The following is a 24,636-nucleotide window of genomic DNA, read 5'->3' as shown; positions in this document are numbered from 1 at the left end:
CTATTTATTGGCTAACAGAGTTTGATTGCGAGCTTTTGAAACCTTCATGTCCCTTCCTTGGGCATTAGTGAGGCTAAATTGGTTGAATTTTATAATTTTACAACTACACGAACAACTTGATCTTGAAAGCTCACAATTACACTCTCAGCTAATAAATGGCATTATTTAACTTTTTCCAGAAATCTTTGATTCAGTATGATATCCTGGGGTGTTTACATAAAATGCTGATGTGCATAAAGTAAAAAAAACAAACAAACAACATTTAAATGTTATAGCTTAATCGACAGGATGCAAAATAAAGAATCTATTCAATTTTCAAGTATTTATTTATAAATACCAGGCCTATTTACCAGATTGCACAGGACCTTATTGTAGAACATTATTCAAGTAAGTGGCAGTGTTTCTAGAAAGATGAAAACATAAAAATGTTATAAACACGAGAACGGGTTAAAATAAGGCGACTAACGCGGGACACATAGGCAAAAGAGACATGAAAGGAAGAGCTAGAAAATACAACACATAGCAGAAATAAAGCGCTGGGTGGGTAAAGACAGTGAGTGACCCGTCACTTCTCATCTGTGGTCTTTTCCCATGACTCGTGCGCTTCACTCCATTTGCTTTTAGCGTCTGTCTGACCCTGTGCCCCCGACCCACTGCCATCCAACTCCAGTTCTTCAAAAGAGGAAGCACTTGCGCCAGACTCGCTGGGACTCTTCTCGCTATCGGGGTGCTCTTTCTTCTGGGAACTTTCTCCTTCAATCTCTTCGGGGCTCTCAGACACCATCTCCAAGCTCATTAATTCCTCTGGCAAGAGGGGGTCAAGCTCTGCATAGAAAACGGTGAAATCATGAGGGAGAAGAATGGGAATTTAATAACATTACATAGAACATCACATGCATATGAATAAACCAAATGGTACAAATGTCCATATGTGGATGGACAGGGATCACATGATCAGTTGAAATCAATGGAAATAATTGTATAAAGCAGGAAGAGGAAAGCCTCATCCATTCTTGTACACCTTTGATCAGATCATACTCATGGATCTATCCGGTTTGCCATGAAGAAAAGCCTACGGCCATATTTCTACACAACTTTGTATCGTGAACATTTATTGCTCTCCTCTTCATTCTTTAGTCTTCTCTTAAGCACCTCTTACAACTACCATCTTCAATTCTAATCTGCTGGCAACGAGCCACGGTCACAACACAAAGATTAAAGGACCTTTGGGGCCAACCTTCTTTTTAATGGTCAGAGAAATGCTTTGTTTTTGCCATGTAGCAATCTTGACAATATATCGGCCAAATGTATTGCACACGCAAATCACTGCCGGTCAGCTCCGGTGTTGGCACGTGCATTCATTTTAGGGGTTCTAATCCTCCCGCAGCTCTTGAGGGACAGTGTTCATTCACCAGGTAAGTGTTTTCGTTTTTTCTGACAGGTAAAGAAAGAACTTAGAAAATGGGGCATTATATTGCCTTTAAGGTAAAACGATACATTTATTGCGTGAAAAACACAAACGGTGTATATGGAGTTTTCCTGTATTTGCATGAGAAAATATTAAAACCTGCGTAATCAAAAAAGGAGAACGGGCCACAGAGACCTAATTAAAATTTTTACTCACAAAAGGCGAACATAAGTGGCAGAGGAAAATTACATAAGGGGATCCCAAACCATACTTAAATAGTAGAGCGTTTATATTTAGGCACTTGGTAGCCATGATGGCTATGATTTGGTTGGGTTTTACTTGTTTAACATTAATTAGCTTTATACAGAGCAAGGCTGTCTATTCAGCTGGCTGTTACTTTCTACGCACAGCCGGGAGATGGAAGCTCAGCAGAGTCACATGACATGTCACATGACCGACTCCCCTTTCCTGCTATTAATGCCTCTCGCTATACAACTCGGCACCATGAGTGCTTTTTCCAATGTTTTATTGCATGGTCTGCTTACATTTAAGTCATCAGGATTAACTACTCCCAAGTCCCTCTCTTCCAGGGTCACTGACAAAACAGTGTGCCCAAAGCTATATTCTTCCTTGGGATTCTTTATGTCCCAGGTGCATCATTTTACATTTATCAACATTAAACTGCAGCTGCCGCGTTCGCCATTCTTCCGATTTAGTTGCCATTTGAATTGTTCAAATCGGAAAGTCTACCCTGCGGTAGACCTTTCTATCATCTGCAAAAAAGACATGCCATACCATTAAGACTCCTGTCATATTACGAAGAAAAAAAATAAATTAAAACGCACGGGTCCTGATACCTTATGTATCCCGCTAACAAGTACTTTCTCTAAATACACCATTAAATACAACCTTCTGCCTCTTGTCACACTATGGGACAATGTCAAAAACCTTACTGAACTATATATTTGGTTGATGTTACTAAAAGTATTCGAGGGTCTGTTATTAATTTCAAGGGACCAGGAAGGGTCAGCAGAGCCCCCCTGATACCACTCTGTTTTGTTTTTTTTGCCATTGTGGGCAACTATTCTAAGGCGAGTGCACCACTGATATATACACCGCTCTTTATACAATTGTTTTTTGTTTTTTTTAAATCCATGCCAATAATGTCTTCGTTCCAGATGTCTTACTCTGTGTGCGCCCTCCAGTCTGTGTATATTTATCTGTCCTTGTCCAATTTCTCTGTTTAATCTGCTGACTTCTTTCCTCCCTTTCTCCAACCAGCCTCTGTTAACTGGTGTCGTTCTGTCTCAGACACCCCCCCCTTAATTATAACAGTCTTTTAACGTCCTCCTCCTTTTGTACATCTCAGTTTTCTGTCTCTTTTTCGCACACCCACTTTCTCACAGGTGTGCCCCCTGCCCAGCAGATTATAACATGCCATTTATTTTGTGGGCCCCCCCAGCGCTCATGGCGTGCGTCAGCTACCAGCTGCTTAATAACACACAAAGATAATAATATAGGGAGAGGAAGAGGGGCGGCAGATCACTGTCCTGCCCTCCGCCTGCAAGTTTGAGCAAATATAGGCCTCACGCTCTCCGTCACTATAAGGACACGTATCGACCTTGGCTGCCAATGAGTGCCCGGAGCTGGGGGCAGAGGGCATCATCACACGACGAGGTGATAGTGACAGCTGGTGGTGCCCATGGCTGGTGAGGAAGCTCCAGGGAATCATTAACTGCAAAATAATGTTAATTGTGGCTGACACAGCTTGAGGATGGGGTCACCCGGCCTGCCAGTGCCATGTCCCAGACCTCTCGTCACGAGGGCAAGCGATGCTTCTCAGCATACACTCTGGAAAGCAGAGAAATGTTCCAACTTGCACCGTGGGAGACATGGAGAAATTCAGCTCCCTGTATATAGTGCGAGAGCCAGACCACAAATGAGCCTTAGGTGGAAGGAGAACCGTTAATTTTGCAGCATGCGCGAAGAAGTAAGGACGTGATGCTAAACAGCATGCAATTCTTAAAACAGAACCCCACGGTCCTAATAAGGCCAGTAGCCAAACAAGATGGAAGTGGGTGCAGGGGTATGGACATTTTTATTAAAAATCTACTTGTCCAAGGGACTAAAATGGTAGCCCAATCTACTTGTCCCTCATGACAATATTTGTCCTAATACAAAAAATAATACACATAAGCCTGGTGCCACTAAATCATTTGGTGCGTGATGTGACACTTTTTTTTTTGCATTCAGTATCCCCTATGCAGTAGGCATATGTATTAACAGCTAAATAATGTTATATTAAAGTTATATTAATAACACCGTGTCAGCAGATGTCAGCCAGCATAACAGCCCACCTCATACGGAGCCCATCATCCTGGGGACTTCACCTCATGAGTTTCTCCTCACATCCACTAACATGCGGAGGATCTGCTCCCCCGGAGTGCTTCCTCCGCGGTGACTGCAAGGAGGATCCGATATGGATCCCGCGCAGCTCTGCGGGGGACCTGGATCCTAGCCCCGCTGCTTGTCCATCTCTGGGGCCGTAATGGACTGTAAAGCCAAAAACTAACAGGCCAAGACAAAGCATTACTGGAAGAAAATACTGGCCCACAGCAGTCACTGCTGGACACTGAATGTTAGGAACTTCCAGCATTTACAGAAAGAAAAGAGGAGACTCATGTTAGCAAATATGGACGCTGAAAGGCAAGGGCCTATGGTGTTCACCCAAATAAAGCACATATACATGGGCTCTGTATACGCACCGATAAATAACAAAGTCACCTGAAAGAGAAGCTTGCAGAATGCAATGCTGGCTGCAAAGGTAATAGCCTGAAATATGTGCTACCGGTGGAGCTACCGGAGGAGGCTCTCACACTGCTCTATGGGAAGATAAAAAGACCTCTGAGTAGTAAAAGTAAAAAAAGGTTTTAGGATCCCTACGTACACAAGTTATGCCTTAACTTGACTGATCTCTTTGCTTTGTAGGGAGTAGGCCTGAATAACTCAGCAACGTTTTTCAATGGCAGAACGTAGGTTTTAGGATGCCTGGAAGAGCATCAAGAGCAAAACTTTTACTGCTGGGAAGCCATACCTGACTCTGGCAGACTCGGCTGTCCTTTCTCTTTCCTTATAAGTTCTTTCATCTCAGGGACATAGAAGTCATCCTGGCGAGACAGCGGGCACATGAAGATAATCTTATCCCCTTTGTAAATCTCTACATAGGGATGAGCACAGAGTTTCCTTTCCTGCAAGAAAAAAAACACAAATTTCCCATTACACAAATTTTTTAAAATTAAAAAATAAAATCAAGCTTTCATAAACACAAATAAATATATAACATACTTCCAGACTGTTCAGGGAGAAAATGTTGTGTGGGGTTAGAAGTCTAATGCATACTAATATGAGATTCCAGAACATGAGTACTCAGTGTGACCAAGAAGTGGGGATCATATTAAATATCAGATTTGTTGGTGAGGAAAAATAATCTGATTTCAAGAAGGTCTAATTAATAGAGTCGGCTATCCTGCTGACTCACCGCAGGAGAGCTATTCCCATCCGAAGCCCCCTCCAATCTCTCATAAACTGTAATAACAAAAGTAAGGTATTCTTTAAATATAACATCAGATGGGACCTTTAAGGGGAAGTCACTTGGGGTAAAAAAAAAAATATATATACAATATATTTCTCCTTGAGCATAGAATAAGGAGCTAAATGCAATAATGTAGGTCAGCACGGAAGCAGTCATTGTTGTCAATCATGCAATCATGCAATATCTTAAACACCACCCTTCATAATGCATTGTTAATGCAGTGAAATAAGCTAAATCCAGGGTTCAGGACGACCTCATATTTATATATTTCTGTATCTGTGCAAAAGTAGAATTTATTGGTCGTATGCACAGTAAATTCTTGTAAAGATGTACGCTAAAGAGGTTGGAATTGGGAAATCCAATGAATGTGTGTATGTGTGAATGGATTTCACATCTTTAGTGGTTCACACTACTGTAGTATTGTAATAAATAATTTTCACAATTAGTGTGTAGAATTCCTTTTTTTTTTTTTTTTAAACACATGCACACTTAACATGTTTAATCCAGATGAAAATGGGTGGTGGTGGGGGGTCAGGCTGCAGCTGTTCTCCCCTTGGTGCCAGAGACACCACAACTCACGGCAAACTCATTAAAATTTCATTCCCAGCTGGATCTGACTCATTAAAATACATGTTGGATCCTGACAGTCTGAGGGGAGGCGCGGAGAGTCCGGTGCTGCCTGGGGGGAGTGTGGAGGGAGCCTCTGGAAGAGATGGGTGGGGGGCAAAGAGAGGAGCTGCAGACAACATATTGAGATATAGTGTGGAAGATGGAGGGGGTAGTGTGGAAGTAATCCACCAAGTGGAGTGAAAAGAGCAGGAAGAGGTGTTATGCAGAGCAGAAAATTGAAAAGTTGAGACACATTGTACGCATCATATACGCTTTAGAGAGAATGATGACATCATACGTCTGCAAGCACATGCTGCACATGAGTTCTTGTCCCAAACACCTGCTGCGGAGAGGCGGCAGAAGTAATAAGAGGAAAGATGGAAAAAAACATTCCTTTGGAGAGTGGAGGCAGCTTATCTTCAGAAAAGCCAGTGAAGAGGAGAATGGAAATGAAGGACTATAAAGAGGAAAAGGGGATATGCATCAAAAAAAGAGCGAGGGGGTTCCAGCTTGCAATGGAGACAACATGGTATAGACTCCCCCAGAAGGCAGAGCATTGCTGGCAAGAGAGTCATGTGATGCTTCGCTGGACTCTATCAGGAACAGAACATTAAATACTGAACTTGTCCAGAACGTCCCCTAAAGGAAAGTGAGAGGGATTTAAAAAGACCCCCCCTTCCCCTTTTCCCTTGAGGAGAGCTCCTCAAACATAGCCTCCTCCCGCTCTCTATCCATGGAGAGGAAAAGAGTAAAACACAGACATGGAGAGAGGAGAAAGAAGATTTAAAAGACAAGAAAAAGAAAACAATCTGGGCAAAAACAGGGGGCAAAGACGAAAAGAGGGGGATAACGGAGCACGAAAAAAAAAAAGGTAGGGGGGCTGGATTGCCTGAGAAGATTATGTGTATCTGTAAAAGTCAGAGGAACAAAGAGAATGACGTGAAGAAGAGAAATAAAAGTGTCCAAAAATGACACAGAGGAATATATAAAGAGGAACGAGAAGGAGATAATAATGAGATGAAAGGCTGATTAGACAACCCAGTTCCCTCAATAAAGTCTCCTCCACCCCACGTTCCTCTCATAAGACTGCTGGATAACCCCCATACATTTTTGATGCCCCCCCATACATGGTCATCTTCTCCTGCACCCCCCACACTCTTTTCCTTTTCCCGATGAGAATGCTGGACAGCCCCCCATTCAGAACCGACTGTCAGCCCAGAGGCAATCCTTTTTCCTGCACCCCCTCCTTGTTTTTCTGTTCCCCTGGCTTGTCTTTCATTCTCCGTCTCAGATCTCATTTTCGCCTGACTACAAACAACAGGCACCAATTTACACTTCCCTCACCAGAGCCGGCAAGCGGAAAAGGGGGGAAAAATAAAATACAAAAAAAAAACAAAAACCACAAACCCAACATATACACAAACAGCCATTATTACTACACCACACATCCTCTCGAGAACAGCGACTCTGCCCCGGCATACCGTACGGCGGATTAAATCAACGACAACCTCACAGAATCATCGAAACATTATACAGGGCAAAACCTCACCCTATTTACAGGAGTCGCTCCCTGCGATTAGCCTTTCAAAATGCACCAATAAACCAGGGAGATGAAAAGTTTCATCACACCTCAATTCATCCACTACCCTTGGTTCAGTGAACTAACCCCGTGTCTAAAGCCCCTGCTTGAATAAAAGGTTTAATGCAGCATAAACGGTAGTCCTATGTAATGTTTCTGTTTCCCTTGCATTTCAGTAGTTTATATTAAGCTGGTAACTTTAGCTTTTTAATTACAATTAAATATACAGATGGGTAATAATGAGATGGGGCCGGAGAAATGCGTCGGGAAAGATCACAATAAGTGCTCTCATTATTTTGGTCAGGCTCATCACAGACAGCTTGGGTATGATTATTATTATGCTGAATACTACCAGCGTAATGCTGTTTAATGTATTTTCCTAAAGCAAGCCCAAGAAAGAGAAGGAAGGTATTTAATAGAATACAGAACAAGCAGTAAGTGCTTGCATTGGTAGGGGACAAGCAGTCACTCTGGTGTCCGGAGGCTGCTTGCTTGGGACGGCTGCAAGGTACAGCTGCGGACAGTAAGCTTAAACCAACCCTACAAGATCAAGTCGCTACAGAATGTGACAGAAATGTTATGGAAAGTCAGTATCGCCCTCAGGTCTGCCATTCATACAGCAGAGCTAAAATGCCAAGCTTAACCGCTGACCGTTACCATCCTTTTATTGCCTATACACATGCCTGCCGTGTACGAGACACACGGGCTGAGAAGGGAGCAACAAAGTTAGTGGCAGGTATGGAAACAGCCCTGCGTACCGTATGGATTTCTTTAAAAAAAAAACAAAAAAAAAAACAACATTTTAAAAAAAAAAATCAAAGCTATGGAAGGGAGGATGGTGGATTATAACGGCCTGGGAGCTCATTTAAAAACTGATGTGTTAGCCGATGTAAAACATTTGCTGTAAATGCGCCTGAGATTGCCTCACTCGTGATGACCCTGCCATATGTTTCTCTCCTTTCATAACAAGCCCCTAATTACCAGCCCTTATGTTCACACCTCCCCTGCCGATAATAAAAGCCAGGCCGGGACAAATGTCTTGGGGTAAAGGCTTTAAGGAATCTGGGTGGTATGGTGTCACCTTCAACAACAGGTTAAACCGACAATCTGCGTCACATGCTTATATTGATTCCGAGATCATCGTTCCTTTCCGTAGGGGTCTCTCTTTACCTGTTATACGGTGCTGCGAGATAAGTCGGCGCTATATAATTCAATAAGTAATAATGTGGAAGGCTGCACAGCTTTGCTTGGCATATCTTAACAACCAGGCCGTCCTTAAGAAGAGCAAATATGTAACAATAAGTGTTCATTTTTGGAGAAACTGGTGGGATCATCCCAAGGTTTCAAATTTGTCACTTTGTCTTAGAACTGGGCTGCACAAATCTGACGTAAAATAAGTGCAGTCGCAGAGAAATGCTCTTTAAACATAAATATTAATGAGCATTTCCATCATGTGGGATCTCTACAAATTCCTACAAAACACAGACCTATAGATAGTTAAAAGCGCTCGGCCATATAATGTAACGGAAAACCATCTGCGCCTGAAACAGGATGGGTAGTTACAATGCAACGCCTTTCTAGCGAACGTTTGGAACATTGTGCATAGTTACTAAGTTATACTGGCGTAGCGAGCATTCTGATTATATATCTAGTGTAATATATGTATTTGAATACAAAGCCTTCTTCGCAGCACTCCTTTCTCCTCTCAGTGTGGCCACGCAAGGCGGGGAAACTGTCCTCGCTTCTGGTTTTCTTCTTGCTATATTACTAAAATCCCAGCGTGGGCCAAATCACTGGCGTATCGCTCTGTAACAGCAATATAACTATAGGAGCTGCTGTGGCTACAAGCAAAACCGAGCTACATGTTGGAATAGACACAATGCAGACCCATGCTATCAGTGGCCGGGGGGGCTTATTCACTAAACTGCGAACTGCAGGCAAGTAGAGGTCAGATTAAAAATTTACAATTAGCAATTTAAAGAGGAACCGTCACCTATCACTTCTTTTAGGGAGACTAAATTCAATCAAACTACTTACTGTCTTTTGGTTTCCAATCAATTAAATCCCTTTTCTGGATATTTTAGCTGTGATCTGTGGCAAAAAACGTGGAATAAATATATTGTCTCAAAAGGTCTCATCTACCAGTAAGCAACTGCCAGAGCCAATCGGATTCCACCAAAGGGAGGTAATATCTTAACAAAAGGGAAAATAACTGACTGACTGGTTACACTGGTCCATTGTAGCATTTGGTAGCATACCAGGAGCCGATTGCGCAATGGGGCAATCTACACTCAATAATGCCGCAGAGGGGTGTAGGACAGAATACGCCACTGTTAATAGCATATACGGTACTTAAATCAGGGAGATGGAAGGTTTCAACCAAATATCTCCTAAAGTTCACCGTTTTGTGAATAAACCATTAACATTTCCCAGCAGACAAACATGAAGATAAAAGAATAAAAAAATCAATGTCACTAATGCCAGTCATGTTGGGCCACCAAGGGCTGATTATCTGTATCACTTATGACAAGCTTGGAAACAGGGCCCCTGGTGGCCCAACACAAGGCATCAGTTACGCCGATCATTCATGTTGGGACATCAAGGGCTGCTGACATGCATCTGTCAGGACAAGTATGGAAACAGCATGGCACTTACAGAGAGGGGTATTGGCAGCCAGGTTATGCTGCTCCTTAATAGGTTCTGGATAAACTTTCTGCTGTTTATGGTTTGTTGGAAGAACAAAAATGTGGCCCTTTTGCATCTCTGTTACATCACTCCAGATGGAGGAAAACTTACTTACACTCTTTGTCCTGCTTCGGAAACTAAAGTATACTTGGATGACGTTTTTTACCTTGACGTATTTCTCCAGCGCTGGGTGAACTCTGGTGGTTGCCAGCTGTATTGAGAAAGGGGTGGTATAAGGAAAGGTGGCCATAACAGCATGGTTCACTTCAGGCAGGACACAGAACTTGAAGCCGTGTTTCCGAAATATTCTGACGTGATCAGGTACAGGCTTTTCATCTCCCTCGCTGAGTATACTGCCCACCATGTACCTACAAAACTCCACCGGTACCTGTGAACAGACAGTTGACATATGAACTACAAAGAATTTGTAATATTGCAGCAAAAGCAACACTCTAAAGAATCTGTTTATCCCACAACGCTTGACAAAGCAATGCAAATAAACAAACATGCATATATGTATACTCCACTTACTATTTATATATAAATACTACCAAAGAGCTCTGGAGTTTTAAAAGAAGACTAAAATTACCTTTTAATGTAACTAAAAGCATGTGGAGCTAAAATGATTCTAAAGTTCTGAAAATAGCACAGTTATTTGTAAACTTATAAAAAGCCCAGAAAGTTGGCCACCAGCAGTCACAATTTCCTGGTTTCAGAGGCTTACCAACTCTGGTAACCAGAAATATAACATATACACACACACACACAAATATATTATGCTTTCTTATGCACCTGGGCTCCAGTACCAAAGTACCTAACCCATTCCTTTGGGATGCCCTACCTGCTTCTCGAGGGCAACTTTGCTGCTATAAGCAAGTCTCTTTCCCCAGAGAACGTTCTGCTATATTTATCCATACCTCCTGCTCCGTACACTCAATATACTTAAATTTCCCACTTTACTTACCAAATACATTTGTGGTTTCAAACAGGATTCATTTTGGGCACTTTACCATAAAGTGCCTGCTTCTGTCAAGTAAACCACATAACTCTTCATTTCTTTCATAACTTCCTAAAAGTGCCCCTTTTACTTACACAATGCTTTCCCCCATATTACACAGTGAAATGCCCCTCGCTTTTTGGATTTTAAGAGTCCTTGGATACATTTCCAAAAGAAACAACAAAGACGGTGTGTGATGAGTGGCTGCTTATTTTAAACCGTGTGATTCTCAACCCAGATTCAATAACCTGATGACATTCCCATCTATTCCCATATTTATCATATACCTACAGCTTGCCTTTTACCAACCGTTATATATCTGTGGGCCCTGAGTAGTAACCCTAAGATCAGGCGATGAGATCACCCAGTTGTGGTCATCGTTATATACAAATTGTAATGAAATGTATTTCAGCATCTGGTAAAAAAACATGTTGGTTCGTCCCCGTATGGCAGCTCAGCATTTTTCAGACCCCGGTACTCACCTTCATCGGATTGTCATAGTAAACACCAATGGAAACCAGCTTCGGCGCAAGACTGACGCTCTCTGTGTACAAGTTCCCACTCTCATCATACGGTCCAATGCGAAATTTATAAGCCACGACCACACCGCGGATGGGCGGTGGTCCGGCTCGTACCTCCACCTCTGTAAGCAAACCTGAGTATACAGCCACTCCAAACAAAGTAAGAAGTAAAAGTGCAATCAAAGCAGCAATCAAGGACAACAGCACCCAGTCTGGGATAGAACTCATCTTAATAAAATAGAAGGTATTATTGGCTGTGGCGCAATGGGTGGTTCACGACACTGGAAAGGGTCAAGTCAAATGTCCAGTTTAGAAGAATAGCGCGTCCGGTTCTTTAATCTCAACCAGTATATAAAAAAAAATCCCTACCTAGTAGATAATATAATAAAAAATATGAACTGAAACAAACCGTCTCTCTCCCACTCCAAGGATAATGCAGTCTTAATCTGATGGATGACACACAGCTCTCCCTACTGAGCTCTCAGCACTGTCTCATAGACTTCTACATTAACATTATAGCAGGATGGTCTCTTCCGGGTACGGTGGGCGATACCAAGCTTAAGGCAACACGGGGAGAACACGAAAGGTTGGCTGAGATTCAGTAGCGTTACTCCTGGAAAAAAAATACTCAAAATATCAATAAAACGCGGGCTCTATTTATTAATTATGAAAAGTGACCCTTAAACAACCCAGTAGGTGACGTAATTAAAAACTTGTAATTCTTCGCTGTGTACTTGGTGTGCTCCGACCAGGATGAGAGTCTCTGGTTACCATGGAAACGTGATACTCGGTTTTTCTATTAGCGCTGTCTGTTTAGTGAAGGGGAATATCGTCAGTCTCTGAGATGGCTTCTCTCTTCTGCAAGCGATCTCCCATCCGCCCGCTAGAGCCTCGTACATAGCCGCTTTCTAAGCTTATCCAGTTGAAACAGCGTAGCGTGTCACACGGAGAGCCGGTATCGGGAATGGGCGGGCCTAAAGGTGCAGTCTTATGATTGGCTGGCGATATTGAGCGGGAAACCCAAGGGAATGTCACCTTGAGGGAAAAGATGCAGGTTGCAGCTGATGACATTTCACATCAACATAGTGTAATATTCATAGCAAATGACAACACTCTAGCCCAAAGTACCAGGGTAATTTAGTTATATGCAGCATGATGGGAAAAAAAAAAAGACAAAAGGAATTTAATGTTACTTATTTGTAAGGCGTTAAATTCTTATACAATAGCAATCACTGATATTATATAATAAAAGAAAACCAAAACTAATGACAGATATGCAATGTAGATAGAAATGAATTGTGAAAAATGCGCACTACAACCAAATACTTGTTATGATGCATAACAAATTTTTAAGTGGCTATATTTGTGATATGTGGTGGGTGAGCAAACCAGCTGGTCTGCCTCCAACCCACCTGAAATAGAGGAGCTCAGATTGTTCCCTGGGTACGCACCACGGCTTCCGGCTGGCTGGTAGTGGTTCCATTTCTGTTGTATCAGCCACAGGCTGGGCCCATAAACCGCCTGCACCGTAAATGCCACAGTGGAACCGTGTCGCTGAAGACTCGGCTCTTTGACGGGGGAAATGGGTTGACCTTGTGGCTCCCACTTCAACTTAAATAATTCAGCACTAAGAAGATCCTGCCCTCCCTTGGCTTAACCAGGGGAGGAAGTTAAGTGGCTACATATCCCTTGAAGAAGTGTGGCCCCAGAAGAAGATTGGGGGGCCAGTTTCCTCGGCCCTACCACAGTACGGGCACCTTCCCCATCTTCAGTCCTAAAAGTAACTATAACGTGCTTATAAACCCAAAGCCGTACTCAGTTAAACGTTATCAACGGGTAAGAAGGCTGCATAAATAGCCTTGGTTAAGCTCCACCCCTTGACAATTTTGTAGCCACACCCCTTAAAAGAAATCTATTCAGTTTATATGTTGGGGGATATGTTTTAGTCGTGCGATCAGAGCCATAGCTAGTGGGCAGCACACCCCAAAAACAAAACAAAATACCCGCTAAAATACATTAAAAACACTGCGGTGAGAAACTCAAAGGATGTGCCGTGATACAGAGAGGTTAATGCACAAACGCAGCTTCTTGCTTCATTTCTAAAATGTGATTTCTAAGGTATAAATCCCATCAGCTACCAAGATGTTTTACAACAAGATCAGCCTATCTAGGGATATTTGCCTAATTCCCTTAAGTCAGAGAACTTCAGCTACCTGCAGACTTCACACCCCAAGTGAAAATGATTTTGGATAATATTCAGCCCGTCTCGCAAATAATCACACTGCTCCTTGCATCTTGTTCTCCCCAGGCGTTGATACCTAGGTGATCGCAAACGCTACAAACCCAAAAAGCTTAAAGTGAGACTACAAGCCAAATGCATTTTCAGTATTGTTGGAGGTTGAGACATGGCTGACTTGGCTGAGTTTGTGTTGTCTTTATTCCAACCTTACTCATCAAGAGTGATCAAGACCTCAACACACTTGTTCAATTTTTTAATCTATTCACTAAAAAGATAGTTGTGTCTCAACCCTTTAACTATACGTTATAGACGAACCAACCCCAGTAAGCTTCTGCTGCAGGAAGACCAAAAAAGTTCTTTAAAGTTTAAAGTGTCGGAAAGGATGCTTGTGGGGATCTGGGTGTCCCAGGGCAAGTAGAGCTCAGACTGTGGGAGGGTGGGCTTGCCAAGATGCTGTGAGGTTTCACTTGTATTCTGTCATATAAGTATAAGCCACCTCTTTTGCAAAGGGGCACATAGCGAACAAAGTTAGCAACATTGTAAAACATGTAAAAACTTGTTTTGTCTTTTCCCAGAAAAAATAATTATAAAGCGGATCTGATTTAAGGTTTGCTTCAGTAAGCCAGCCTAGGTTTGTCTTCAAAGTATTCTAAGGGTCTTGTACAAGAAAAGTGTGTTTATTTTGTCACATCTCAGATTTTTTTTCAGATCCATCCTATGGAGAAGGTAAAAACTTTGGGAAGGTCAGAGATGTCTGCTCTTTTCAACAATTGGTGGTTTGTGACTTTCTATTGACATATATTGATTGCATTGGATGTCTATCTATTAAAGTTGTAATTAAAGCTATTTACAAGTATCTGCGAGCCATCTATAATTGTATCTAGTTATGTTTACCTTGATGGTGTTGGGGGGCACCATTTATAAGCATTGCACCCTACCCAGTGCTTTTCTATCGCGCTTTGACTTCACATGCAGGTATAAACATAAAAGGTAGCGACAAATCAAAAACATTGTGGAATAAAGAACGTAGATCTCGGCATACAACAAATGGTTGTTACAATTTTAATTGTATTTTATTTACATAAAGAATTTTTATAAACCATATAAATTTTTTTTCCATCAAAAAAGGTGTAACTGAACATGTCACGCTTCCCTGAGCAGATCAATGTCCTCAGATCATCACTTCAAACATACAATGATATTAGGATCGCTGTCCAGCCTCTCATCAAGTTCCCGATAACTCATCCCTGTGAAAAGCATGTAAAAGTCACTGTATGAATCCCAGCACCCCCCCCCGCTCCAAAACATGCACAGGAACAATGCATTAACGTGTTTACAGGGTAACAAAGGATGCAGATATACAGCACTTAAGGAATTGATCACAAAAGATTAAATAAATTTGTGCTCTGGACCACTGAACCAAATATGAACTGGATTCATGTGTGCGGCTTTCACACAATTGGCCCCTATTATCAATGGATTCTGCATGGGACTATTTATGATATAGAGAATTGTAGACTTAGATGAGCCAACATATTTAATTTCTATTGGCCGTCAGCTTATGGCAAGAAATCTACAGCTTTTGGTCAGTGACCATTTACCTTGGGGGCCTTACCTTGACCCAGGGGAGAGCCCCCCCTGAGATCTCCCTTTGTGCAGTGGGACACCAGGAGGACCTGATTGCCCAAGAGGGTGATTTGCCCCTGATTTTGCCTAGTCCAGAATATGTCACTGGTCTTGGTTGGTGAAATAACCCCTTTAAAACCTCACTGAACTTGACTGTAAGGGACAACTCCACACAAAATAGAATGAATAGTGGGTTACAAATGATCCCTCACCTGTTTTGCAGCAGATCTCATCATAGCTATGGCTTCCAGTATAGAGACGGGCCGGTGGGCTGCGCTCGTCACGCGACACCTTCACTGGGTATTTCTGTAGCCGCCTGATGAGCTTCTTCATCAGTCCAAACTGGATCAGCTTCCTATTTTGACAGGAAGAGCAGCAGTTCTACATATAACAGGCAGAAAACATGGCGGTCTTAAAGTTTAATTAATATGCACAAGCTTTACAACGGCAACAGAAAAGGATTAGGTGAACTCTGACCTTTCATCCACCCTCTGAAGCTGCTGGCCGTATCTGGCAATAAGGTCTCTCACTGTAGTTCCCGGGCTTAGGCCACAATACAACTGGAATACATCACGGAGGCTAGGCCGCTTGTGCCCTGCGCAGAGGAAGCAAAACTCCTTGGTTTCTATAAAACTATCGAGATCTTTGGCAACCGGTTATACGGCAAAGTGTCAGGGAACTCTACCTGGTTTGCAGATATAAGACATGCATTCCTCCTGTAAAGCTTTGTCGTGTATCAGTTCCTGGACGCGGGGGGTGGTGCAGTACACGTTGGAATACTGTAGGTAAGATAGAGGGGTTTGCTATCATTGATCTGGGAGATAACAACGAGGCAGTTGACAATCACTGTACATTGTTAAATACACCGGCATTTCTACTCCGGAGCAACAGAATAAAAAGTGACCTTACCTGAAATATAGAGACCAAAGTTACTACACCATAGTACCTATAGAGAAGGAACATTAAATACCAATGAGAAGGAAGATTAAGAACTGATTTGGTCAAAGACCAAGCAACACAAACACATGACCTTAAACAAGATCATCATCATCCTGATCACAGCTTTTAGCATGAATACATTAAATGTATTGAAACTACCTAAAGCTTGTGCATTTTGCTTGCCAATCATGGGTTGTGTTTTTTTATATACATAGGTTAAACGTTCATCTCATAGAAGTTGAGACTGGTGGCAGCATGTGGCAGGACCAGCATTATCTAATCAATTACCTGCGCAGACGTCCTCTTACCTATCCTTACAAAGGCTGCCTGAACCAGTCAACAATAAATTAACAATGGGGGATATACAGTATATAATAGTTGGAAGGAATAACCATGTAGATACTCAGAGAAGAAAAGGATACCTTTCAAAAAAATACAAAAATATATATAGATAGCGACTTGATTTTTTTTAATATGTATTGATGATTTTCATCATCATCACATTGGCTTTTTTTAATGTCTAGAATGGTATATAGTACTTGGCTTGGCACAGCTTGTCAAAAATGGCCAGACGCAAGCCTGGGTTAAGGTGGCTCGAAGTGTCTGTATGGACTACGGGCTCACCTCTCGCCCGTGCCCACTTACCCACTTATATTACTTAGGTACTTGGGCATATCCCTGCCAGCCCTCAGAGATTTCCTTTCCCACACACTCACATCAAGTTCTGGATTGCGATCCGCACGAGATTCAGCTCCACGTCTGCCTCCGCAGAGATCTTCTGGATGTGCCGAAACCCATCGATGTAGGGGAGTATCTGAAGAGCAATAAGAGAGGTTAGCGTCTAAGACGCCTGAGGCGCTCAGTCGGTAGCGATACAGCATTCCCTCGTCACCTGCTGTGTTGTCAAGTCCCACTGTTCATTACAGAAATCATCCTTATCTTCTGTGAAGACCGGAACGTCATATTCCTGCGCGGCAGGCGGTTCTGGACGTAGATCGATCACCTTCAAGTGCATGGTGTTACTTTCGTCTGCAAAAAAAACATAAGCTAATCACAAAGAGTTGCTGGTAAACCTGTGCTAAAAAAAAAACAGATTTAGTTTGGAATACCTATGCGAAGAGAACATTCTCCTGTAGAGTTTAGTTCTTCCAGCAAGGTGCTCATTATAGGCACCAGTCTCTGCTTGCTATCCTCATTCGAGATAAAGCCCGATTCCAACTACACGGGAATAAAACACAATATTTATCAGCGTATGAGCCTTAAATACAGACAAGGACGCAGAAAGGAGGAACTCTTATCATAGTACTAGAACACGTCTATATATTGTACTAGATTGTAAGATCTTGATTATATCAGTTCCAGGTATATAATTATTCACCATTTTTGTAACTAAATATTTGTAAACAAATTCCCTCCAATAAAGAAATATTATAAGACCTGCGATACATGGTGTGGAACGGTGACAGTTCCCATTTGAAAGCTCGCCTGGTGCAACATATCAGATCATTTTTAGAATTGCGTACCTGCACGTTAACACTAATTGAAGGATCACTTGGCAACCAAATCATCTAATTTGCACAACATACCTTAGAGATCTTGAAATAACCCAAATTTTTTTTTTTTTACAATTACAGCTGGTAGAGTATTGAGCAGTTCTTGTTATTAAAGATAAGCGTGGAATTTTATCTATGCAACATCCGAAAATGTATACTGATAACCTGATCTTTAACCCACATGATATGGGGAAAATGCCTGTTTTGCAGTAAATGGGCAGCTCCACCAGAGAGAAGACTAGATTGCGATCTAAGTGTCGGGATTCTGTCTGCTATCAGACGTAACCTCTAATGTGGTGAGATATCCCGCCAGCTTCTTCACGATGGGCTCCAAAGCACACGTCTTGGCCCGAGCGTCGCACACAAACCCCAGGTTAAAAAGCAGAGCGTTGCGACTGTACTTCTTGTTTTCAATGCAGACAGGGCAGCCGATCAGCTTCTTGTCCATAGCAGTGCTGCAAAACGCAGAGATCAGTAGGTGATGTTAGGGTGGGTAGTAGATGTCCAAAGAGTAAGATGTTACGACACATACACTTCGGTAAAAGTCAGTCCTCCACACTTAGTGCTACGAATCACGAATTGCGGAGTACTGATTCAGAAAGCGTAATACTTCCCTGTTATTAGGAATATATAGTAGAACATTCCCATTGCACAACCTTCTTCTGCTTTATTTATTTACTTAATTAGTCCGAATGGATTTTGCTTGACCTCACACCCTAGACCAGTGATGGTGAACGCGTGGCACACGTGCCGCTGTTGGCACGCCGAGCTGTCTCTGTGGGCACGCCGTGACTACAGTCATACACTGTAGTCACGGCGTCGGCTCCCGCGGACTACATCTCCCACAGTTCTCTGGGGAGAACCCTCCCCAGAGAACACTGAAGCCACGCCCCCTGCTCTCAAACATCTGACGCACCTGCATGGGATATCACCTGACACACGGACATCACAGGAGCGACTGGGGACTGACCCCACACCGATTCCAGCAAATCAAGTAAGTCTTATAACCAATTGCCGACCGGGCCATAGCCAAAAGATGGACGTCCTCCCAGAGAATCTTGCTCCCGCGCGTTTTTTTTTTTGTTTTTTTCAATAAAAAAAAATGTTTAATGGAAAGCTCTGTTATTGTGTTTTTCTTTTTAAACAAAAGCTGTTAATTAGTTAGAATTTTTGGTTTTGCAGTTTGGGCACTTGGGCTCAAAAAGGTTTGCCATCACTGCCCTAGACGGTAACATCCTAGGGGGTGCTGTATACTCACACAGTGATCAACTTGTTCTGTAGCTCAGGCTTGGTTATGATATACACCTGCACGGTATCAAAGAGCTCCCGAGAAATGTACTCCTCCGGCACCTGAGAATATAGATCACAGTCACATAACTTCCCAACAAAACCGCTAGAAATTCTGTAAGTTACGGCCCACATTCCCGTCTGGGGGTCTGTCTCTGGCGCGAGCGTCCGGGGGGGCCGTCTCTGGCGCGTATTGTTTACGTTAATATCATTTATACATATATATAGAATTCATAGAACCATATCCAGTGATAAAACACAGATAATTATGAAATTATGAGCCACCTTCTATTTCCATTAAGAACACAGAGGCTTCTCACCTGGTAACTTATCTTGGGCCCAAGGGTTGGGTGGAACTCACTGAAGAAAATACACTCAATCCTGCGACTAGACATCACTGCAAAACCACAAACATAACACAACATGTCTTTTACAGAAGCGATATGGGTTCTACATATTCCAGGGCAGCACCATCGATATGGATACACAAGGCAACTGAGTACAGACACCAAGCTATAACAAATCTGTCATTCAGCTTTTAGCATTTTAAATATTAACTTACCATTCTGCCAGCTCGTTTAATTATTGTTTGATTATGTATAAAATAATATAATTTTAGCATGTAAAATCTCTAGGTGTCTGGTTTTGCTAGCTTACCTTAGATCACAACCTAATTAGAACACATAATACATGCAAACATAGAGTGTGTGTGTGTGTGTGTGTGTGTGTGTGTGTGTGTGTGTACGTACGTACGTACACACAGTATACAGTCATATCCCAGATCCACTTACTCATGATAAATCTTCCTTTTCAAAGATTCTCACCCTATACTGGGCCACCTATAACGCATCCCACTGTTTATCGTCAACCAGAACGACCATGTGAGCGTTCCAAGCCTCTCTCCCGTGCAATACCCCGCCCCCATCTATAGATTCCAACGTTCATTGGCTGATGCCCCAGCTATTTCAAAACTATGAGCAGCGAAGTCTCAAAGCCACAAACCCGGAAATAGCTGGCACAGAGCGAGCCCGATAGTGATTGACAGGGGCTTTGTCCAATGATCATAGCTTAGAGGGCTGGTTGTTTGGTTATTCATGAGCAGAAGAAAAAAGCAGTAGGGGAAAGCTGTATAGATATAGACAGGAAGAGTATATATGTATATGTATATATGGTGAGATATCAGGAGGAAGTAAACACATAAATTAGAACAGGAAGTTGCTAGACGGGAAGGGGGGCTTTCAAAGTGACAGCATTTAGACACCCACAGCCAGAGAGGACCCTCGCCTCAGGTCTGTGTCACCGTGTGGGACACTCTGCGTGGGTAATTTGCGTGGAACCAAATGACACTCTTTTCTGTTACTGTGTATTGAGGCTGTGCTGCTTCCTCTGCTAATGAATGGGTCTTGCCTTTCAGAGATACTGGGTTCCAATAGCAATGTAGCAAATGCTGTGTGTTGCTTTGTGTGATTATTGTCCGTTCTGTGTGTGGGTTGTGTTAGTAAAGGGGTAGTAAGTACAGGGAAGGGATACCTCTGCCCTTCTATTTCCTAGAATGTAGCTGAAAATCTGTGTTCATTAGTACTGTTTGATATTTGTGGAGCTGTTACTTTTTCTGGTTAAAACCAAATACATTTAATATTTTGATTTGATTATTAGATACCAAAGTTCGGTAGTTTATAGTAATGCAACTTATTAATTTTTTGAGGTTTTAGAGCTGTAGGTGAAAAAAGTATTATTTATGATTATCTCAGAAGAGGAAAACAAACGTTATGGACTCGGGGGTTGTGATGATGATGATGATGATGATGGTTGTACCAGATTGTCCCTGGGATATAACCTTCGAAAATAAGTCTGGCAATTGTATTCATTGTAAAGTAATTAATATGAAACAATATAATGTGTTCTAATTGATATGATATGGGTTGTGTAAGTGTTTTGCCTATAATGTATGCATTTTTTTTGGCAGGTATTATCATGTCTCAGAGCTCTGACAGTGACTCGCGTGTACATCGCACTTTGCGTACGTTATCAGGGGCCGCAGCTCATCTGGCTACTATTACCTTCACAGTGTATGTGATTTGTGTGTCCCAGCCCGGCACAAGTGAGTATTCCTTCAGATGGAAAGGTGTCTCCTACAAGAATGGCTTTGGTTGGTCCATCATAACGCATAACTATACATTCTTGAGTCTTCTCATTGACTTAATTATGCATTAAGCAGGGCAAACTCACCCCTTCTTGCTGTAGAACCTTGCCAGTGTTGGCTCTTCATAAAGATCTTCAAAGTCAGTGAATGAAACTGCAAACACCTCCAAAATCTTGCTTTGGTGAATAAACCCCAAAGAATAATGCATATTAAAGTACTTTTTGAGTACTTTAATGTGAATAACTGTGAAAAAAGAAAAAAAAAAAGTACTTGCCTTAGGTAGAAACTGCAACTCCCCACGTCCCCCATGCTCCAGTGATTTTTGACACTGATTGGTTGCTTGAAGCAACCAATCAGTGGCTGGAGAGATTGCTTGAGGTGTTGTGCAACTATTAGCCACATTGAATGTCCCATATGGAAAATATCTTTGGGTGGGAAAGGGGACAAATGAATATGGGGATTCTGAATTTGCAAGGGTCAAAACCATGAAAATATATAATATAAAGGGATTTTTCAGTTAAGTGTTATGCAGAAATAGAGCCATAAACCTCCAAAATATTTGTATATTTAGTTTGTATTTCTAAAAACAATACAAGGTGCGCTGAATTGCCCTGAACAATTAATTTGTGTTTGTGGGGGTTGTTCTATAGCATAATACTGGCGTTTGGATGACATCCCAGTGTTTACCCAAATCTCATGGTGTCTTGGATTATTCATATTATTTTTTTTTTCCCCCCCAGCTCTTTTCTCATGGCACCCGTTCCTTATGACTCTCGCAGTGAGTATCGGAAACAAGGCAGAATTAAGTGTTTATGTTCTGTATACATTTGAATGGATTCATATCTTCTCTGTTTTTGCGGTGGGGTGATTGTGGTTCCAACCTTAATACTGTTGTGCTGCTAAGCAGAGAGAATATGTTGCTGAGTAAATGTTAATTATGAATATGATTCTCCAAGGAGTACCATATTTGCTCGATTATAAGACAAGGTTTTTTTCAGAGCAAATGCTCTGAAAAATACCCCTTGTCTTATAATCAGGGTCGTCTTATAATCAGACATCAAATAGGTCTGACTATGAGACTAAGATCCAGATCCCCCGCAGCACAGCAGGGGACCTGGATCCTTCTGTCTCCCCCCCCCCAATTTACCGGTGCTTCTGAGTCCCCGGTGTGTAGCCGGGGCAGCGTGTAGACGTCTACGCGATTCGCGTAGGCAACTTCCGCTGCAGCCAGAAGGACGATTGAGGGGAACTCTGATTTCTGACAGCCGGGTAAGGTCTGCGCGATGGACGCAGACAACCCCCACTGCTAACCGCACCCCCTTCTGGCTGCAGCGGAAGTTGCCTATGCGAATCGCGTAGACGTCTACACGCTGCCCGGACAACACACCGGGAGTCAGAAGCACCGGTAAGTTTTTGGGTTTTTTTTTATTATTTTTTGGGGGTTTTTTTGTTTGGTTTTTTTTTGTGGGGAGTTAAATGGGGGGCATAAGGCATTTCTGTAGGCAGAGTGCTCTATGATATGCCTTTTAACCCCCATAATGCCACTCTGCCTCCAGGAATGCCTTTTAACCCTCTATACGCCACTCTGCCTCCTGAAATGCCTTATACCTCCCTATATGCCAGAGGGGCATATAGGGCTATAAGGCATTTCTGGAGGCAGAGTGGCACATAGGGGGTCAAAAGGCATATCATGGGGCACAGTGGCATATAAAGGGTTAAAAGGCATATCATGGGGCACAGTGGCATTTAGAGGGCTAAAAGGCATATCATGGGGCACAGTGGCATATAGGGGGTTTAAGTCATTTATGGGACAGAGTGACAAGCCTGGGGGCAGATGTGCATAACTGCAGGGCAGGTTGGAAAATAAAAGGAATTAAAAACAAAATATTTTTCTCGATCATAGCTTTCATTAAAAAAAATTGTTCACATAGTTTACATGAATTAACATTTACTGGTAAAACTTTTTTCCTATAGGGTCGTCTTATATTCAGGCTTTTTCTTTTTTCCCTAAATTAATATTCAGATTTTGGGGGGTTGTCTTGTAATTGAGCAAATACGGTATTTGTCCGTGAGCATTAGAGAGATGGAAAGGAGCCACCTGGCCCTTCTCTCATGGGAGATTCACATTGTCGTCCTATTCTAAAAGCTCCCAGGGATGCAGGTTCATTCTACGTACTCATCATCATTATCACAGCAGGGGACACAAAGCTAACAGTAATATAAGGACAGATTCTACTGAAAATCTGCATGGGCCATTGTAAACAATTCTGCTTTCACACATTTGGTAGTTTGTGCTATAATAGGGATAGATAGATATTGCAAGCAGTGTTCCTTCTAAGCAGTGCAGTCCGGAGCTGAAAGTGTTAAGCTGGGGTTTGTTGTAGAAGCCACAGCCCCCAGCACAATGGATTTTAATATGAAGTATTTTTATTGATAACTGTTTCCATACCGTTACTTTGTAATCGAATGTGTGAAGTATTTCTCCATATACGTATCTCCGCAGTTCTCCTTCCTGATGACAGAGGCGATCCTGGTTTTCTCTCCAGACACTTCTCTCCTCCGTTCCTTCTCTCGCAAAGCTAAAGTGCGAGTGCACTGGGCTCTTCAACTACTGTCTGTGCTCTGTGCATTGCTAGGCTTTGGAATCATTTATGCCAACAAAGTTCTACAGGACAAGCCCCACTTTTCAACGTGGCATGGGCTTCTAGGAGGTCTGACCGTGCTGTGGACTTTGGTTCAGAGCCTTGGAGGGGTGTCTTTACTCTATCCCAAGCTGCTGCAACGCTGGACTTTGGCCACCCGCAAGCTCTATCATGCCACAGCTGGCCTGCTGGGCTATCAACTTGGCTGTGCTAGTCTCCTTTTGGGCATGTGCTCTCTATGGTTCACGGCTTCAGTAACTGGTTTGTCCTGGTATTTATGTGCCTTGTGTCCCATTTTTACTGGTTTGGTGATTATGAGCCAGGTAAGCAATGCATATCTCTATCGCAAGAGAAGCCAGCCTTAAGAACAGACAGCAGAGCATTCATCAGCTACCCCCCCTCATGACGTTGCTGGAGAGCAGACATGGCTGTCTTTTATGAACAAACATACATAGTATAAGGTCCAATACTATCCTATGTATGCTATCTGATGACTGCCACGCAAGAACTTATGGAGAGTGGAGTTACTGTGGGTAAAAGTAACATTTTTGTGTTTTGTTGGTTGAAATGACATACGCAGCCAGTCCATGCCTCAGTCGTTACAGAATTTTACTGGATTTTATTGTATTATCCGTGGTTTAAAATAAAATATTTTTTTATATTTAAATTGGCTTGTTGTGAATTGTATTAATATGTTCTAATATGTTCTTTGCTATTATGAGATTAGTTTAATACCAATAATGTTGAAAGGTGCCTCTGTATGTTTTCTCTCCTATATACTGCTAATCTCAGACGTTCTGCTGAGTTTACTGGGAT

At 42.4% G+C, this 24,636-nt stretch overlaps 3 protein-coding genes across 4 annotated transcripts; 1 reads left to right on the top strand and 2 right to left on the bottom strand.

The window, feature by feature from the left end:
• Positions 1–565: 565 nt before the first annotated feature.
• On the bottom strand, positions 566–11,619 carry LOC149285417 (testis-expressed protein 264 homolog). Its single transcript, XM_089495357.1, has 4 exons — positions 11,353–11,619; positions 10,040–10,261; positions 4,503–4,656; positions 566–825 (listed from the first exon to the last, which is right to left on the bottom strand). The coding sequence occupies exons 1-4, from the start codon at positions 11,617–11,619 to the stop codon at positions 566–568; spliced, it is 903 nt and encodes a 300-aa protein (XP_089351483.1).
• Positions 11,620–14,809: 3,190 nt separating this feature from the next.
• Positions 14,810–19,960, bottom strand: LOC149285416 (GATOR1 complex protein NPRL2-like). Of its 2 annotated transcripts, XM_089495404.1 has the most exons (12): positions 19,950–19,960; positions 19,356–19,422; positions 19,007–19,098; positions 18,035–18,203; positions 17,305–17,413; positions 17,088–17,224; positions 16,912–17,009; positions 16,166–16,202; positions 15,942–16,035; positions 15,734–15,851; positions 15,469–15,611; positions 14,810–14,877 (listed from the first exon to the last, which is right to left on the bottom strand). In XM_089495404.1, exons 1-12 carry the CDS (start codon positions 19,958–19,960, stop codon positions 14,810–14,812), a joined length of 1,143 nt encoding a protein of 380 aa, XP_089351530.1. The 2 variants fall into 2 exon arrangements, with proteins under 2 accessions (XP_089351530.1, XP_089351531.1); XM_089495405.1 differs by lacking the exon at positions 19,950–19,960 and having other exon boundaries at positions 19,356–19,430.
• Positions 19,961–21,009: 1,049 nt separating this feature from the next.
• LOC149285415 (transmembrane reductase CYB561D2-like) lies at positions 21,010–24,185 on the top strand. The gene is made up of 3 exons (XM_089495445.1): positions 21,010–21,136; positions 21,919–21,956; positions 23,682–24,185. The coding sequence occupies exons 1-3, from the start codon at positions 21,010–21,012 to the stop codon at positions 24,183–24,185; spliced, it is 669 nt and encodes a 222-aa protein (XP_089351571.1).
• Positions 24,186–24,636: the final 451 nt, after the last annotated feature.

The sequence above is a fragment of the Sceloporus occidentalis genome, unplaced genomic scaffold (assembly GCF_023333645.1).
Source record: "Sceloporus occidentalis isolate IW3139 unplaced genomic scaffold, rSceOcc1.0.p SCAF_79, whole genome shotgun sequence".
NCBI classification, from domain to species: Eukaryota; Metazoa; Chordata; class Lepidosauria; order Squamata; family Phrynosomatidae; genus Sceloporus; species Sceloporus occidentalis.
Note: the sequence above shows the minus strand (reverse complement) of the source record. Positions and strands in the feature narration are given on the sequence as shown.

Bases quoted from the DNA above. Each gene is read 5' to 3' on its own strand.
- LOC149285417 (XM_089495357.1), bottom strand. From the start codon at position 11,619: ATGAGTTCTATCCCAGACTGGGTGCTGTTGTCCTTGATTGCTGCTTTG. The intron at 4,657-10,039 runs GTAAAAAACGTC...TTTTTCTTGCAG, and splicing joins CGCTGGAGAAATACGTCAAG to GAAAGGAAACTCTGTGCTCA. The intron at 826-4,502 runs GTATGGCTTCCC...TTTTCTATGCAG, and splicing joins GCCGAGTCTGCCAGAGTCAG to AGCTTGACCCCCTCTTGCCA.
- LOC149285416 (XM_089495404.1), bottom strand. The intron at 16,203-16,911 runs GTGAGTGTGTGG...CCTTCTCTATAG, and splicing joins ATCGCAATCCAGAACTTGAT to GTACTATGGTGTAGTAACTT. The intron at 15,852-15,941 runs GTAGAGTTCCCT...TCCTCTGCGCAG, and splicing joins GTCTTATATCTGCAAACCAG to GGCACAAGCGGCCTAGCCTC.
- LOC149285415 (XM_089495445.1), top strand. From the start codon at position 21,010: ATGTCTCAGAGCTCTGACAGTGACTCGCGTGTACATCGCACTTTGCGT. The intron at 21,137-21,918 runs GTGAGTATTCCT...TTTCCCCCCCAG, and splicing joins TGTGTCCCAGCCCGGCACAA to CTCTTTTCTCATGGCACCCG. The intron at 21,957-23,681 runs GTGAGTATCGGA...GTATCTCCGCAG, and splicing joins CGTTCCTTATGACTCTCGCA to TTCTCCTTCCTGATGACAGA.